Source organism: Glycine soja, chromosome 11 (genome assembly GCF_004193775.1).
Source record: "Glycine soja cultivar W05 chromosome 11, ASM419377v2, whole genome shotgun sequence".
Classification (NCBI taxonomy): domain Eukaryota; kingdom Viridiplantae; phylum Streptophyta; class Magnoliopsida; order Fabales; family Fabaceae; genus Glycine; species Glycine soja.
Window position 1 is genome coordinate 14,190,297 of NC_041012.1, and position 19,241 is coordinate 14,209,537.

A 19,241-nucleotide genomic window follows, 5' to 3' on the forward strand; every position below is an offset into this window, starting at 1 on the left:
TAGGATATTTTTAATCTTTATTGGAAAAAACCTTGAAAATGAGACATTGAAAAAGTTATCTTTTTATAAAATTGATGTTATTTTTGTGACCTTCGCTGAACCCCAGTCACATTGGTGTGATTAGAATTTCAAAATGATGTCTCTTTGTAGTAGAACCCAAAATACCCATTAGCCCTTTTGATTTGACAAGGGTAATTAAACCCAAATGTTATTATTAACCTTGTTTCTGAAATCTATACTAAATTCTCTTCGATTTGGTATATAGAACTTTGTGTTTGGACCAACGAATGTGAACAAGAGAGGTCTTTGAGCGACGCAGAGAGGAGCTTACGAAGAGCTCATGATAGGTGAGGTGAGTTTATGTTGATTTACCGCTTTGATAATGTAGTTGGGGTCAGGGAACCCAACTATAGTGATGTATGTCTGTCCCTGTTGCATGCCGATTTTCAAGAAAAACTGTGTTTTTGACTAATGGGATGTAGTTAATTGTTATTGATGATAGAAATTATGAATGATATCGTTGTTGTATGAGATTTGTCTTGTCTGAAGACTTGGGGAGTGTGAATCCCAGGCATAAGAATTTATATGTATATATATGGAATGCGATTACTGGTGACGTTGATAACATAGAGATAAAATGATGTTGATGTTTCTGATAATAATGATATGAGATAATGTAGATATTTATGATAATAATGATATAAGGTGATGTTGATGTTTATGATGATGATGATATGAGATGATGTTGTTGTTTATGATAATGTTTGTGTGAGATGATGTTGATATTGATGATGATATTGAGATGAGATGATGTTGATGATGATAATGACATTGAAATGAGATAATGTTGATGTTGATGATATCATTGTGATGATGTATGATGTGTATGTACACGTACATGAGGGGTGCAGTGACCAAGTTAGATGTCCTTGGTGGGGGAAATAAAGTGGTTAAAGAGTTTTAAGCATCTCTGTAGGGTGATGGCTTAGAATCTTTAATTATTCAGCGTATTGATGGTGTCCATATTTCATATTTCATACTGCTTGGAAATAGTATAAACTTTGTCAATAAGTACTTATAATTTTTCATGAGGGAAAATACTTGTACTTGGGTGCATGTCACTTGGTTTGGAACTCCCTTGAGACTCATGTTGATCACCATGGTGGGGGAGGGAAGTTGTCTGTGCAGGATATGGTGACCTCGTATTTATTATTATTATTATTTTATTTTTTGTATGTTAAAACAGTAAAAACAGTAACAAAACAAAACAAATACAAGAAAATAGAAAAAAATAGTAAGAAAAATAGAAAAACATACAAATATAGAAAACAGACAGAACAACAAACAAAAAACAGATACAAACACAAAAACTAAACACAATACAAAAACAAAAAACAACAACAGATACAGAAAAATAGTAAACATTAAACAGAAACAAAAAACAGATTTTTTTCTAAACCCTCCCCCACCACATTTGAAATGCACATTGTCTTAAATGTGAGCATGCAATGAAATGTAAACAAAGAGACAACAAATAAAAGATGGGAGAAGGAAACTCCTCAGGTGCCCATCAAGGCACATCATCACATAAAATTGGCAGGACCAAAGAGAGGTTCGCCACAAACTCCTCCTTCACTTGAGGGCTCTCATGAAAAAACTTGAGTTGGTGACCGTTCATTTTGAAGACTTTTTTGATAACTTCATTTTTAATCTCAATTGCACCATGGGGGAAAATATTATTGATAACAAAAGAAATAATGCGATTTACCTACTAACCTCTTCAAAACCTGGTCAATGAATGGGAGAGGGAAACGGTCCTTGTAGGCATGGTTAAGTGTCATATAGTTAATGCAAACTCACCTACTATTGGCAACTCTAGTTAGGATCAACTCATTATCCTGGTTCCTCACAACAGTGATGCCCGACTTCTTAGGGACCACTTGGACAGGTGAAACCCAAGTGCTATCTGAAATGGGATAAATGATCCCTGCAGCTAGTAACTTCATCATCTTCACCACATTAAGAATGGTGGGATTCAACCTCCTCTTTGGCTGCCTTACAGGCCTGAAATTATCCTCTAAGAGTATTTGATGCATGCATATGGAAGGATTTATTCCATCAAGGTCAGCAAGTGTCCACCTAATGACCTTTTTGTGGCCTCTTAAAAGTGCAGAAACTTATCCTCATTCTCATGTGAAAAGATGTTGGCTATGATGAATGGGAGCTTCTAAGCATAATCTAAATAGGCATATTTAAGGTGCTCAGGTAGTGGTTTCAGCTCCAAGGAAGGTGGCTGAATGGTGAAAGGCAATAGAAGGTTGATGGCTGGTGGAAGAGTAGAAGAATCAGGACCTGCACCTATATCACAATCAAAGTGAATTGCAGAGGAAATATCTACACAAGTACTACATACAACAACAGAATCATCACATGCACAACTAAACGAACAAATATCAAAATCATAAAAGTCAGAAAACTCAGAAAGTAAATTTGTACAAATGTTTACACTATCTACTACATCATCAATGATATCTACAAGGAAAACATAATGCTCATTTGCAGGATGTGAGAGAAGGTGATGGAACTCACAAACCAAGGGGGTGAATTGTTTCTAAATCAAATAAAAAAATAGTTTTGAAAAGTTTTCTCTTCCAAGGATCATATCACAAATTTATGTTAAAAATAATATTTAATCAATCATCCTTAACACAAAATCCTTTTGTTAAAGTTCTTATTCAAAAATATATTTTCTTTAACCTTTAGCAAATTGATCAAGAATACAATGAGAAAGAAAGATAAGATCAAGAGAAGATGTACACCATTTTTTATACTGGTTCACTCTCTATCTCTAGAGAAGCTACTCCAGTTAACTAATCCAAACCAAATTAGATTTTTACTATGCATATCGAATTCTTACAAGCAATCACAATCAATCTCTATTCCTACCCCAAAAAAAGAGACTAAGGTACCCAACCCTAGGGTTCTTTATGAATAAGAGCCTAAGAGAAACCCACCCTTAGCCCAAATTAGAAAAACCTATTCTAACATGCCTTCAGAAATTCATGCATATTCTAACAACATGTAAAACACATGAAAAAATTGAGTCAAAGAGAGACACAACCTGATCAATCACATGCAAGAACCTTTGCTTAAGTGAATGAGTCTCTTCTTGATCTCACAAGAAATTCACAACTCACTTTTTACGATGAGAGCTTCAGAAAAAACAAAGTCTAGAAGTTGTGAGTTATAAACTTATTCTAAGCACTTTTTCTTCTCTTGTTTTCCTTCTTTTATAAAATTGTGAAGACAAGGTGGGTATTTATAGAAAAAACAGTTATAAGCGCCTGCAATTGACTACATATCCAATGTAATCGATTATTTCAAAGAAGTAATCGATTATATTTCCATATCAATCGATTAAAGTGTTCTTCCAAAGATCTGGAAAACTTTCAAGAACAATGTAATCAAATAGATTCTTGATGTAATCGATTAAAGTGTTCTTGATCACTTATGGGAACACCTTTAAGAACAAAGTAATTGATTATGATCAGCTGGCAATCAATTAAAGCAGAGACTCATGAAAAACCAGACATGGTCTCAACTAAACTATGTAATCGATTACGGTTAATTGGTAATCGATTAAACCAAAACTAAAATCTCTCTACAAGATACAAACACTTGTGTAATCGATTACGATTAGCCTTGTAATTGATTAAAATAGAGAGTTTTATGCATTGAAGAAGTTTCTAACTTTAGAAATAATCTTCCTACCTCTACATGATGATGCATGATGTACATATGAAAAGATAGAGACTAACATGCAAAAATTAATACAAATGCCACTCAAAGAGTTGGGCATGTAAAAAGATGAAACTTCTTCAAGCTCCAAAGCTTAGTCTTCATGTTACTCCCCTATCTCTAACAGGATGTCTCATGGCCTAAAAAATGTTGAAATGCACAACATCATCACCAAACTCTATGGAAAGAGTTCCTGCATGCACATCAATTTTGGTCCTGCCTGTCGTCACAAATGGTCTCCCTAGGACCAATGTGAACCCATGGTTGGAAGACTCATTCTCCATATCCAAAATGTAAAAATCTACTGGAAAAATCAAATCCTTAACTTACACCAACACCTTCAATAACTCCAAGTGGAATCACAACACTCTGGTTGGCTAGATGAATGACATCAATGATAGGTTTCAAATCACAAAGATGTAGTGATTTGTAAACTGAAGTGTGCATGACATTAATTGAGGCTCCAAGATCAAGCATGGCATCTGTAAAAGTGCAATCTCCAATGGTGCAAGGGACACTAAAAGTGCCAGGATCTTTGCACTTCTGTGGCAAGGTGAATGGTGCAATGGCAACAATAGTTTTGCCCCATATAAGTGTAGAAACATTTTTATTTGATGGCTCATTTCCTTTCAGCTTTTTATGGGTGCACAAATCCTTCAAGAACTTTGCATATTCTGGAATCTATTTGATGTGTATTTTTTTTTCTTTTCCAATGTACAGATGCAAACCTATTACACTAATACTACTATCTAGTTATGAGTTAGTTCAGGTTGGCACACAATGAATTGTATCCTTGGCAGCGATGCCAGTTTTGATAACGATTGTCGAATCATTGCAAAACAAATAAAACTAGGATTAATTACGCAGTACAAGAATAACCTATGTTGATTTAGAGATACGATTCAATTTTGTTCCAACTTCAATGCACTTATTAACAACAGGGGGAATGTAAAATATGATTAGGTCATTAGTACTCACTATATAAAGGAACTTTAATCCTGAGCAACTTTGTAAAAACATTTTTGTTCCTTTTTCTCTGACTCTCAAGAATCCTAACAGAGCAACCGGAGGAGGAGCTCTAGAAAGCACTAGAAATGTCACCATTGCTAACGGAGAACGCTTGAGTGACTATCTCAAGGTAAGGGATGAGTTACTCATGCTTGGGGATTAGAATGAACATGTGTAGGGATTCCTAGAAGATCAAGTTTTGGGTTATTTTGGACTGTTTTATGAAATTCAATTTTGTTTTTATGTTTTTAATCGCCGATTGACTATGTTTGATAGACCAATTGGTGTCCCGATGCGAATTTGTTGTGAAATTGATGTGTTCTTGTGTTGAGTGTGAACCCCAGAAATTGATATTCTTTATAATTAGCATAAAAATTGTGTGGCGGTGATTTTTTTTATACTTGATATATCGGCCTTTCAATCTTATTGATTTCTTTTTGTTTTGTCTAAAATTTTCAACGCTGAACTGTATACACGTACACTTATTGACACTTTTATTCACAAGCTTTATTTTTCTTCTTCTGCGTACATGACTTCTCACCATCAAATGCATAGGTGCAGTGGTTATTAGATAATTGAATTGACTAAAGCTATTTGTAGGAATTGACTAAAGCTTTATTCACATTTGTAATTAGGCATTTACTGGATGTCCATGACTTCGTTGAAATATATTTAGGATATAGGTATACATGCTTTCTATGTAAATCCATATAAGTATATAATTTTTTTATTTGTTATATATATATACCATATATTTATCCAATGATATGTTTGATATTATTGTTATTAATTTATATATATATATAATACGTTTCTTTTAATATTTTATATGTTTGATATATATATATATATATATAATTAACTTTACGTTAATATTTTAATATATTTATGTTAATGTTTTTAGTATGTTAATTACTTATATATATATATATATATATTAATGTTTATAATACATTTAATTACTTACATATATATATTTAATGTGTTTAATTATTTTTATGCATGTATATATATAATATTTATCTAATGATACACTTATTATTATTGTTATATATATATATATATATATATATATATATATATATATTTAGTATTACATGTAATTGTATAGTGGTGTGTTATATATATTTGATACATGTAAATATATTTATAAGTCTTCAAGTTAGATGTGTTTTGTTATTATTATTATACATGCTTATCTATTTGTTAAGTATATTTTGTAATTAGTTAAATTGTGAGATGTTAAATTGTAGACATGAGATATGATTATGAATAAGTGTGTGATTAATACTTGATGTGATATTACTTGTGTTGTGAGTTGTGAATTATACAATAACCCGACTGGTGTTTTTCTTGAAAAAAAATGTTTATGCGCAAAGTGTTAAAAGAAAAATGTAGGGTTCCAAGTTAGGAACCTGAAGTGTTAAATTATAGCACAATGTGTTAAACGTGCTTGAAGCATAAGTGAGAGGTCATGTGTATTGTATAATTCATGAATAGTGTCTGTATGCAAAAAATTGTTTTAGGGGTAAAAAAAATCAGGAAGGTAAGGACCTAACAGATTCTTTGGAGTCTAAGCCTTGGGGGTAAAGACACTTGGTTTGAGTGCTCCTTTAAGCCTATGTTGATCCCATGTGATTGAAACATTCTTGCAAAACAAAGTGACCCTGACTGGTCACCTTACGATTTTACTTAGTGAAAGTGACCTGACATACCCATTGTGTGCTGAAAGTGACCTGACATACCCATTGTGTGCTATGTCTTGTTATGTACTCCTAAGTGCCCTAGTGTGGTTTTTCACTAACTTAGTACCACATTGCATATAGGCTTGAGACTTAGTATAATTGTTGCATAATGCTTGTGAATTGTTTATTATGAAATTGATGAGTGTTGTTATGTCTTGACTCGAGTGTGTGATTGGTGATTGAAATAAGAATTTTAAATGATATAGTGGTGAAGTTATATGGATTGAATTAAGTTGAGTTATGTTATAAATAATTGTATAATGTATTTTACTTATGTTTTTGTTTATCTGTATTTTATTTAAAAATGTTATAACTCACTCCAAGTGTGTGTTTTGTGTTTGGGTTGATTGCCATTTTGTTTTAGGTGAGCCAACATATGATGAGTTCCAGGCTAGAGATGGAGAGACTTAGCCTGTGATAGAGAAATGCTCTGATAAATGTGGCATCGAGGTATAGGGTTTTACTTCATATGTTATAATCCCATGAATGATATAATTGTTTTTTGTTTTCTGCTTTAGTGTTTTTTTTTTCATTTAGAATAGGTGGCCTTGTTTTGATTCGGGATAATTTTATCATTTATTCGAACAAGTTCTATTATGATTTCACTAAGTGGATGTGAACCTTTTACCCTTTTGAATTGTTTTTATTTAAATGTGTTTTAAATTTTTTAATTAATTCCATGTGGTTTTTTTTTCTTTTGTTATTAGTTTATATTTGTGTGGGTAGAGGGTGTCACATGGATGCCATGAATGCCTTGGGTTACTGTTGTGTTATGTGTGAATGGTTCCATCCTTAGTTATCATATATTGTGATGTGAAATTATTGTGATGACATGGAATGGATGAGATGCGACCCTTTAAGAACATAGAGAGAGATTAATTTATCTAGAATGAGACTATGTGAGCATAAACTAGAATGTATAGACCAAAGCATGGTTAGTCTTTAAAAGTAAAGCGCAAGTAAGGAAAGTGGAATGACCCTCACACCCCATGTACCAAGGGCATTGTGAGTGGGTCATCTAGGAAGAAAAGCTCTGTGAAGAAAGAAAAGTCTGGAAAAAATAGGAGAAGGTCAAAATGCGAGTCTCTTACTCTCTTCAATGATAAGAAGTTAAAGGAGAAGTTTGACAAGAGTTGGGCAAGCAAGAAAGTTGTTTATGGCAAATACATTGATCATTTATAGATCAAATAGAGTGGATGGGACATTTTGTGTTTTGTCAAGAAGCAAAAGTGGATAGGGTTCTTTGAAGTGCATGAACCAATCTACCCAAGGCTAGTGAGAGCCTTCTTTGAAGCTATCGTGGTGGATAGAAACAACTTCACCCTGAAGGCCACCTTGAAGGCCTTGATCTCAGAAAAACTCCTAGCAGACCTTTTAGGAATTCCTGCTAATAGTTTAAGGCTCTATGAATACTAGTTTGAGATCATGGGGCTCAAAAAGACAAAGATTATGAAGAAGTGCTTGGAGGACAAGGATATAGACTTTAAGTCTAAGTCTCAACATCCTTTGGAAGGATTGTCCATTGGATCAACATGCACCCTGTGGTGCCAAGGGCTAGCACCTTCCAAGAGGTAAATGACCATGATTTTTGTGTCAATTACTACTTATGCAAGAAGATTCCTCTCCGTCTACCCCATCTGATCATCAACCACATGATCAAGGCAACCAAGCCCATTAAGTCTACTTCCAATGTGCCTTATGTAACATCCTAGAATTTTGATAACTTAAAATTGATGTTTAATGTAATTCTTGTATTATTTGATTGATTTGGATGAGTTGAGGTGTTGTGTTAATTAGCTTATTGTGATTGCTTGATGTGGATGTTAGGTTATGTGGAGTTTTATTGACCTATGTTGAAACTGTGAGATTTCAAGTTTTACCTAAACCTGTTCCAGTAAAACTATGATCTTGAACTTTTTCACCGTTGGATCGCCTTCAAATTGGGTCTGTAGGTTCAAAACCCACACCTTCATGCTTTGAACATTGGGATTTGAAAAGTAACGCTTTTGGACATCTCTCTTAGCGAGACAAGTGCACTAAATGCAATTTCAACCCGAGAGTAATTGCGCTCAACGCGAAATGTCATGCTTAGCACAAATTCCAACCCGAGTAGAATTGTGATCAACACGAAATGTTATTCTTAGTGCTAAAAGTGGATTTCCGCTTAGCGAGACGAGCTCACAAAGCGAGATATTCAAATTATAAATACGTTCTTCAACGTGAAAAATACGATTTCACATCCAAATTCTGCCCAAACAACCCTAGAAACTTTTCCTCCACCACCCACAACCACTGATGGCCACCATGAGTCACTGTTGCTTACCGCCAGACCACAACACAGAGAGGAACACTTTAATCAGAGCAAAATCCTCAAAATCCACCTCAAGGATTTGGTGGAGAAGAAGCTCCCAATCCTTTCTTTTGTAGTTTCTCTAAGGTAATCTTAACTTATATGTCTTTCTCCAAGTTAGTTGGAAGTTCTCTTACTGTCTCTTGTGTTTTAGGTACCGTAGTATGATGTTTTTACACTCCCTTTGAAAAACCCTTAAAAATGAGACGCTGTAAAAGTTATCTTTTTATAAAATTGATGTTATTTTCGTGACCTTGAATGTTATTATTAACATTGTTTGTGAAATTTATATTAAATTTCCTTCGATTAGGTATATAAAACACTGCATTTGGACCGACAAACATGAATGCAGAGGTCTCTAAGTGACGCAAAGAGGAGCTGACAGAGAGTTCACGATAGGTGAGAAGAGTTTATTATAATTTATGACTTTGATACCATAATTGGGGCCAGGAACCCAATTATGGGAATGAGTGTTTGTCCCTGTGCATGTTGGTTTTCAAGAAAAATAATATTTTCGACTAATGGGATGTGATACATGAGCTATTGATAAATGATGTATAATTTTATTAGACTTGTGTTGTTTGAAGACCTGGGAGGTGTGAGTCTTAGGCATGAAATCTATATGTATGTATTTGTGGGATGTGATTACTGATGATGTTGTTATCGATGATAATGTTGATATGAGGTGGTGGTGTTATTGATGATAATATTGATAAAGAATGATGTTTTTATTGATGATAGTATTGATAAAGAATGATGTTGTTATTGGTGATAATATTGATATGAGAATTAATGATGTTGTTATTGATGATAATGTAACATGAGATGATGTTGATGATGATAATGTCATTGAGATGAGATGATGTTGATGTTGAGAATGACATTGAGATAGGATGATGTTGGTGATGATAATGTCATTGAGATTAGATAATATTAATGATGAGACCCAGGTTGATCACCATGGGGGGAGGGGGGAGTTGCCTGTGTACGATAGGATGACATCGACATTTGCTGCCTAGTTTTCCTAAGTGACAGTGTCACGTGGACACGCTTAGGCAACCTGTTGATCTTGAGTCAAGTTGTACATCTCAGAAGACTAAACCTAGATAACCCAAACCCAAACTCCTTACCCAAATAAAAGACCCACCTCCACCACCATCTGACCCTAAGCCTTCAGATCGAGCCAAAAAACCTAAGAAACAACCTCCGTCTAATCCCAAACCTTATTTGCTTGTGAAAACTATATTCTTTGCAAAATGATTTTCATATTTATCCAACACATTATTCAATCCCTCTACCAGTGTGATATATGTTATTTCAATTAGGTTAACCTTGTATATTTGTCTGTAAAGCGTTAACTTAACTCTATTTGTGCCCAACCTTAAACAAATTTGTTGATTTATTTAGATCTAGAAGTTTCTTGGTAGGAAACAATACTTGGGGATATTGGCTTGGAAAGATACTGTAAACAATGCTTAGAAAAAATCAGAAGTGACTAAGTGTAAAGAATACCTGTATCTTGTGTTATTATGTTGTCTTATTTATTTGTTTCCTAAACTTTAGTTCTGATTTTGTTTTGTGAAAGTTTCTACTTTAAAAATTCCAATTCAACTCTTTCATCCGACACATTGTTGTTAAAACTCTTTTTATATTTTCTCTTATCAAACGATAATGTTCTTAGGGAAAAAAAGTATGTGAATTTTTTTAAAACCACAATTCAACTCTCTTTCTTGTATTTTTTTTGTCTTTATAGATTTTAAGTTAAAGAAAGGCACTTCAATGGATCAAGAATAACAATCTCATTTTTCTTAATTCTACAAAACTCAAACATTTGTCCAATTTGTACATTAGAAAGTATAAGTTCTACAAATTCAAAATTTATATAGTTTGGGTATAAAAATTCTGGTAATTTGGAAAAGATGAGTTTGGACCAATCCTTTTGGTAAGACACTTTTAATACATAAAAACCACTTCTTGTAGTGGTGCATCTCTCAAGATATAAGTTATTGGCAAAGGAAACAAAAAAAATTATATAACAAAAATTATTTATTACATTAAAAACATATTTAGTGTTTGCATTTTTTAACAAATATAAAATATATAATAGAGATATATTAAATGCTCTTAAGGTACTGCATTTCATTTGAATGAATGAAGTGTTGACATGTTGTTATTCAAGTACAAAGTATATATAGAGGAGACTAGCTGGATTTATGGAACTTGCACCGCCACTCCTTATTATTCTTATTTTTTTTTCATGTTACCATGAAATATAAATGATTATCCCTGATAATAATACAAATTCAAAACTCTTCAATAAAAAAATTGAATACATTAAGCACATCTAAATGATTCCTTCCATCGTAACAACTTGTTTAGTGCAACCAGATAGGCCTTAGCAGTGGAAACAACAACATCCATTTCTGCTGCAATCCCACTACAATAAATGTAATACATTAACTAGTGGTGCAAGTATATGATTTAAAAGAACATGATAGACTAGAGAAATAAACTTAATTATCATACCTAAATGTTGGATAATTAGCATCTTCAGTGAAAGCATAAGTAGATGTATGATTGTTCTCCCTACAAATTACAACACGTGCTGTGACATTTACACCAATGCCTTCTGTAACTGAATTCAATGAGTAATCCAAAAGTTTTGTAGGTTCCTACAAAAAATAGTTACAGATGTATGAAGAATGAAAAGAATGTGAAACAAAGCAAAGGATGATGATGAAGGAAGACATGAAGACTTTCAATTCTTTGTCTTGAGTTTTGACAGTGGCTTACGATAATTGATTACATGCTCTAAAGATTGGTTTATAAAAAACTATTCGTTTTTAATAATCAATTACAAATGAATTTAATAATTTATTATCTCTTAAAACCTTTTTATAAGAAAAATGGTTCAATAATAATATATTACATGAAAGTTTAATTAATTTCATTGATTATAGTTGAAATCCATATAGTCTAATTGAATAGTTTAATTGATTAATTGGAACAATAATCAATTAGATCAGTAACAGAAACCCAAAAATAACATAATGACAAAAAGATGAAGGGAAAAACAAAAAGTGAGAGAACACTTGTTTTACACTATAATCATTTACAATTTTTCATAGAATTCAAACTCTGCTGATTGGGTTTCTTCTCTTAATTAAGATAGATAAATGTAAAGAAGTTGGAATTTAAAGTTGGTTGTTCTACATATTTAGGTGATTTCATTGTTTGCGTATAGGTCTATGTGTCCATAAGAGTTGAAACTCTGTCAAAGGGATTTCTTAAAAGGGTTCTACAATGTGTTCTAAGTACGAGGAATTTCAAGAAAATGATTGATGTCAAGAGGTATCTTGATTGTTGTTTGCTTGTAACAGAATTTTATGCATCATATAGGAACACTAGAATTATATGATCATGTTTTCTGCATCCCAAGAATCTAAGTAAATTATGCTAACCTTTTTAAAAGAAAATCTTTCCGAGGGTTTAGAAAAACTTTTTGGGTCATGTTTTTGAAAATTCAATTCACTCCCATTTTTTATTCCTTGCAATTTGTCTGATATAAAATCCAGTTAAATGATTTTAAAACTTCCTTTTGAATAATTTGTATAACCAAGAGAGTTTTGTGTGATAGTGATTTTAAATTTTTGAAGTTACATTTAAAGAAAAACAAGATTAATTAATAATGTTTCAATACAAAATTATCAGCGTTTAATATTGAAAACCTTCTAGCCCTTTATATATTTTTCCATAAAAATCTATCACAATCTTACATAAATAGGGGAAATTATCACAACCTTTTACCTTTTTTAAAGCTTAGTCTATAAATATGATTAGATTATGAGTAAATAGAGTATGCCCTAAAGTAAAAAGGATTTTTACATAATCAACTAATATTAAATTGTGATGTATGTTATGTTTGATGACTATTACAATAATTATTGATAACAATCATACATAGTATAATTGTTTTATTGATTGATACTATGAAATTTTTAAACTTGTAGTCCATAGAAATTAAACTCTTAGATTATTGTAGGATAGATAAGATATCATATCACAATAGGGGCTAAATGTTTATATAGGTTGAAATATGTTCGATAAAGCTCTTAAAATGAAAAGGACTTAATAGTGAAAAATGTTTGTAAATTACAAACCTTCACAACGAGATTAATGGCCTTGTAAGTTGAATCCACTGCTCCTATACCAATAGAACAAGCAACATGTGTGCTACCATCAATATTAACAAGTTTTACTGTTGCTGTAGAAAGACCAATAGTTCCACAAGTCACCTACATTCGTAAATATTAATTAATGTAAAGTTATGACATTACATGAAAATCTAGTTTTAAATTAGGCATATTATAATATACTTGTAAACCACCAAGCTTCCAGATAGATTCTGCATGACAAGCTTTATGTGATACTAGTGCTTTGAGGTCGACATCAGTTACAACCTAAGAATACAAAAATTGAAATTGAAAAGTAAGAAAAGAATATTTTCTTCAAAATGGATGCGTAGATATCTTGCAAATAATAATATATCATAATAGTACAATTACAATTATAGTAAAAAGTAAACACGTATGATGAAAAATATCTTAGCATACAACACAAGATTACAAGTTTTAACACCCATGGTAAATTCAACACCTCAAAAAACATTAACAATTTAAGAACCAAATGTTAAGCATGATCTCTTTCTCTACATTGAAGAATGCAACTTAAGGACAAGGTTTACTGCTTAAATGCATCGATATAATATACAAAGGTGTAACATCAAAGATGTTTGTCAGTGCAAACTACTATGAATACTACACGAATAACACTTTTAGGATCTTGGCACACCCACATGAAAGGACACCCAAATTGGTGTTTCATACAATAAATAAATAGCATCCAATTTGATTTCCTATTCTTTTCTTTCTTATTTCTTTCCAACATCGCAAAATACCTCCCATTAACATGTGCTATAATCAAATGCACTAATGCAGAGTTGAAGTGGCAAAACCTTTGCACAGTTCCTTTTGTTATCTTGTTTCTTAAAATTAAAAATAAAACATATATCATACATTCTTTCCTTCATCTCCATCACAAATCAGAATAAGGCCTTTTCCTTATGAGTGAGGTCAGATTGCTTCCTATGGCATAAGGTTTTTAAAATATGGTGAGACTGTGTTTGTAGCAATAATGAAAAGAATTTTGTAGTATTTTCTATAATTGCAACCACATTAGTCACATTTGTCTACGAATTCAAACTCAAAAAAATATGGTTTGCAATTTGCACTTCATTCAATAAGATATTGCATATACTTTTTTCCTCAGTATAACATGTATACTTTCCTCATTATCAAGAGTTGGTGGTTGATCTTGAGCTAATTCCCATAATAAAGCAACCGCCTTGGAGAGTGCACATTCATTCCAAATGCTTTTGATAAAATCATCTGAGTGGGACTTATTTGCAATCCTAATAACGTTATATATCTATTTTACAAAATTTGCACTAGAGGGGTATGCCCTCCGCACCCACTTATCACTTTCTTCAACTTTCAACACTATTTGACGCACTAATCCCTATATGTCTAGTATATTAAATAAACCCATAAAAACTCTAAAAGTTTGTTATGTGATATAATTAGTTTTCCTTTTGATAAATAAATTATATTAGATGAGTACAAGGGGTACTAAAAAATATGTGCAAACCACACATCAAATAATTCCAATCACAATAAAAATACAATTTAAAGCGTTGACATCCCATTTTGAAAATTGAAAACAATACTCCTTCTTTGTTGCCATAATCCATGACCAAGACCTAGATTTGATAAGATTTAAGATGCTTACCATATCTACTTGACCCTGATTAAATAAAGTTTTGTTATGCATTAACCAAAATAGCCCAAGTTATTGAGTACTAATTAAAGTTTCTTCCATCTAAGGATAGATTCATGCTAAATATATTGAGTCATTGAATCTTTGTCACATTCCTAGTTTGGGACTACAATTAGTTTAGAACTAGAGGTGTCAAATGGTAACCTTTTTTGTGAGCTTTACACAAATTTGTCTAGTGTTATAAGTTTAATTAGCTGGCTATGGTTCGCATGCACCATACATAATATTTGGGTAAACTTTAAGCATCATGTGTATATTCTTCTCTACATTTTTCGTTATCCTATAGTTATGATAGTATGCTTCTTTTAGGTCTTAATAAATCTCTTCATGCTTTTGATTTTTTTTTATCTATTAGCATAAAATAATATAAATGTTAAGTAATTTATTCAACCGACTTGTATAAAAACAAAAATAAAAACATAAATCATTTTCTTAATATTTTTAAAGTAATTATTACATAAATTTGATAAATGCAATTTTAAAATAGTATTTAAATATCAAGGGGGTTTAACTTAGTTGGTTGAGTATGATTCATCGGCTGTTGTAAACTCCTTGGTAACTAGGCTCTATTTTTGGGGATAAATAAAGCTTAAATATATTTTTGATCCTGATAAATACTTTTTTAAAGTCTCAAATACTTTTTTTTTAACTTTTAGATCCCCAATAATTTTTATTTTATTTTTTGTCCCTCAAGTGCTATCTAAAGTACTTTTGAAAGGGTTATTTAAACAAATTTGGGGATTAAAAAGAAAAAAAATTACGTACTAAAAAGTTTAAAAAATATTAGATACCAAAATAAAATTTAATTATTTAATGGGGACTAAAAACATATTTTCTAACTTGTAAAATTTTGAGGGTCTACACCTCCCAATGCCCAAATAACATCGATAGTATACCTCATGTCCATCAAATCATGGAATTAATCTTTTAAACTTTTTCATGACTATTTCCCTGGCTCCAAATATCATAGCTTTCATGCTAGTTAATAAAAACTAGACTAAATATATAGAAAGAAAAATTTCTAACTAGCAGAATTTCGAGGGTCATACCTCCCAATGCCCAAAAGCTCTATTCCTCTCACAAGCTAACCTGAATAACATGATCTCTTTCTCTCCCCCTTCTTATTTATGGGCAACATGCCTTATTTCTTCAATAAATTAATTGAAATAACTAACTAAGGAATATTTATATAAATCCTTTTAAATGATGAAATGTGTTTATTGTAAACTAAACGAACACATGTTGAAATAAGATACTAAAGAATAGTCATGCTATTGCGTTATATATTTCATATCTTTAATTTTTAACAAAGGGATTAGTTTTAATAATGTTTATAGAATAAAGCTTATTACGTGAATGGTTGTTTAATGACCTTGGTGTGCAGAATTAGAATTGTTATAGTGATCTAGACCTTGCCAAATGGAAACCAATGAATTTCGCCAATTATTTAAAACCTAGAAAACATTAGAAGAATAAGGAGAAGTCATGAAGCCCTATTTTAGTTTGTTTATTCCAAAATTCACATATTAAACATAAAACTAAACTTAGTAAAGTGGATTAGAAAGACACTAGAAGATGAATAGTAGCATTTAGCTACCAATCACTTTTTTTTTAAAAAGAACATGCGACTTTTGAAGATTATGCATAGACTTTCAGATTGAATATCAAAAGCCTTGTTAGGAGTACAACTTATACTTCTATAGTAATTAATTTGTATGATAATAATTAACTACTAAATTACTTCAAAGATACTAATAAATATTGCTTCAGAAGTTACTTGAAAATATCATATTCTAGCTAAAATAGATGTTTTTGTCTCTTTTCAAGAAAAATAGATGTTTCTTATGATAAACAAAAAATCCATAGAGGTATAGAAGGATGAAGCACACACACCATTCATACCAGTTCACCCACAACCTTGAGCTACATCTAGTTTCTACACCTGTAGGGTTTCCACTAATAGAAGCACCAATTGTGGTATTCTCCAAGAACCTTCAGAGGCTCCTATAACAAGTATTCTCCAAGCCTTTAAAGGCTCCCCTTGGGTATTTTTCGAATATCCTCTCGAGGATTCACCCTAAGTATTCTTTCAAAAAGCCTATTCAAGCTTCATCCAAGTATTCTTTCTAATAGTCTTTGTAGGCTTTACCTCCAGTATTCTCCAAGCCTTTGCAGACTCTATCCAATATTATTTCAAAAGGTCTCTGTAGGCTTCGAACCTCAAAGGAGCAATTCCTACCTGACTAACGCAACACTATATTGTGTTGACTCTCAAACTTCAAAAGCAACAATCATTTGACTTCTCTTATGAGGTTCTCTATCCTAAATAGGTTCTATTTGAGGACAAGTACCTAATACACCATTAAGGGGAAACTAATTAGTAAGCTCCCCCCGAGAAGGTGTTTATAGACACTTTATGGCTAAGTGGATTTGACTCTAATTTCCTAGAGAGTCTAGGCTTAGAAAGACAAGTATCTTAAGGAAATAATATCATATGTAAAATACGACTTCTTGATCTATATTCTTTGTATCCTACTTTCCTTCCTAGCAATGAACTTGAACTTCACTTCACCATCCTTAAATAGAGCTTCGAGATGATCATTGCTCCTTTTCTCGAGAGGCTTGGAGGTCAAGGATATCATATGTGAATTGTCTTCACTAACACCGCTGGTTCGTACTTATTCTTAATTAGAAAAGGTTGCATATTTTTAAATTTGAAATTATGATCGTTGGTGCTTGTTGTTGTTAGTGGCTCATGACTTTTCTTTTCTCTAGCATAGCCATGAGTTTTTTATACTTCAAAGATAAGTCTTCTACAAGTAAGTCTTCTTTGAATAGGTGAAATTTTCTCAAGACTCCTTTTCTTGTTCTTGGTTGCCTTGCTTGTATAGGACTTATAGTTTAATGACTATCTCTTTCTTCTTCAAGATGATTCTTGTCTTCAAAACGACTTGTCACTTTAGATGACAGGACCCGAGTACATTTTTTTATGACGTCTTCTTTATAACTTCTGGTGCGTGCTTATGAACTGTGTAGGCATGTTTGTCTACACTATTCTCTTTTGTAGTGCATTCTCTAATGATCCCTTAGTCATGTGTAGCTTCTAGTATCTACCCTTTGACTAAAGTGACTTCCAGAATCATGCTTTTAGTCATATGCAACTTTGAATATTTGCACTTTGACAAAGAACTCATGATTACCCTTCTGCTTATAGTATATTTCTTATGAAGTTAGACAATCTTAAGACTTGAGGTACCTTCACTGTAGGCTAATGCTTTAGACCTTTCTCCATGCTTTTTGATTAAGTTTTGTCTTTTAAAAACACTAAAGACAAATTATCCATTAGTAGCACAAGTCTAAACAACTTAGAACTTGCTTCTTAAAAACTTGTTGTCATTAAAACTGTTTTGCTTAAAAAGGGTTCTACTTTAACAGCTAGAGGTTATGTAAGAACAAAAGAAAATTAGAAAATCATAGATAACATGAACCCATTGATCTAACGATAAAAAAGTAGTTTTTAAGAGATTGTTGGTAGGTAGACCATGTTTAAGAGGTTGTCAAAGGTATATCTAACAGTGATGTTTTTAGATTAAATACAAAATAAGAAATAAAGGAATCTTAGTAACATACATTTTAACAAATTTTTTAAATTTTTTTTCCAGTTTTAGTTAAAATTTACCAATTAAAAAATTATGAGTAGATCCTCATTACTTAGATAAGTAAATCAATTGTTTAATCTCCTAGTTAAATATAGTCTAGCTAGTGAAGTTTCTTTTTATAGGATTTTCAATATAGTTCCAGATTTTATAACTGTTTCTCTTCATGCTAATACTTCCATTATTTTTCCTCATGGTTTCTAGTTTGTAATTCCTTTTTTACTAAAAAAAATACCTATATAATTATGTGATTTTTAATAAAATTTAATCAATAATAAAATTATATTCAAAAGGGTGTATTAGATAGTATGTTGCTATTCTCTTAGAGGTATTATGTGTTATAAATTAACTTTGGCATAGTGAAAATGGATGTAACAATAAAAGGTTATTTGTATTCTATTCTAAATATACCAACATGGACCTAACATTTTGAATTAACATTGTGATATCTTACTATATTTGAATGATCAATATTAAAGATGGGGTGTTTTGGTTTTGTATATAGGTGGGGTTGGGCTAAAATGGGAATTTTGTACTATACATTATGTTTCTACTCCTTGCACATCTTGTGCTAAGGTTGAAAAACTTTTAATCATACATCTTTGCTTATAATAAAAGGATGATCAAGATTAAAAGAAAAATGCCCATGATTTTTTAAGTGATCATGTGACCACTTACTAAATTTTATTCTTGATCATTTATGTATAATTGTATGACTCATATTTATGGTTCCCACTTCACAAAACTAAAAAAATAATTCAATTGATATGCTTACATATAGAAAGACAC

At 31.8% G+C, this 19,241-nt stretch overlaps 1 protein-coding gene across 2 annotated transcripts in view; it reads right to left on the minus strand.

The window, feature by feature from the left end:
• Positions 1-11,015: 11,015 nt before the first annotated feature.
• LOC114374601 (probable 2-isopropylmalate synthase) overlaps positions 11,016-19,241 on the minus strand; it is a 71,566-nt gene continuing 63,340 nt past the window's right edge. Inside the window, exons 9-12 of one of the 2 annotated variants that reach the window (XM_028332262.1) lie at positions 13,278-13,361; positions 13,062-13,196; positions 11,428-11,573; positions 11,016-11,338 (exon numbers count right to left, since the gene is read on the minus strand). In XM_028332262.1, the coding sequence (XP_028188063.1) occupies positions 11,236-11,338; positions 11,428-11,573; positions 13,062-13,196; positions 13,278-13,361 (468 nt within the window). In that variant the 3' untranslated portion in view covers positions 11,016-11,235. Of the gene's footprint in view, positions 11,339-11,427; positions 11,574-13,061; positions 13,197-13,277; positions 13,364-19,241 lie in introns of those variants that run through there. The other variant, XR_003658589.1, reaches the window with a different exon arrangement.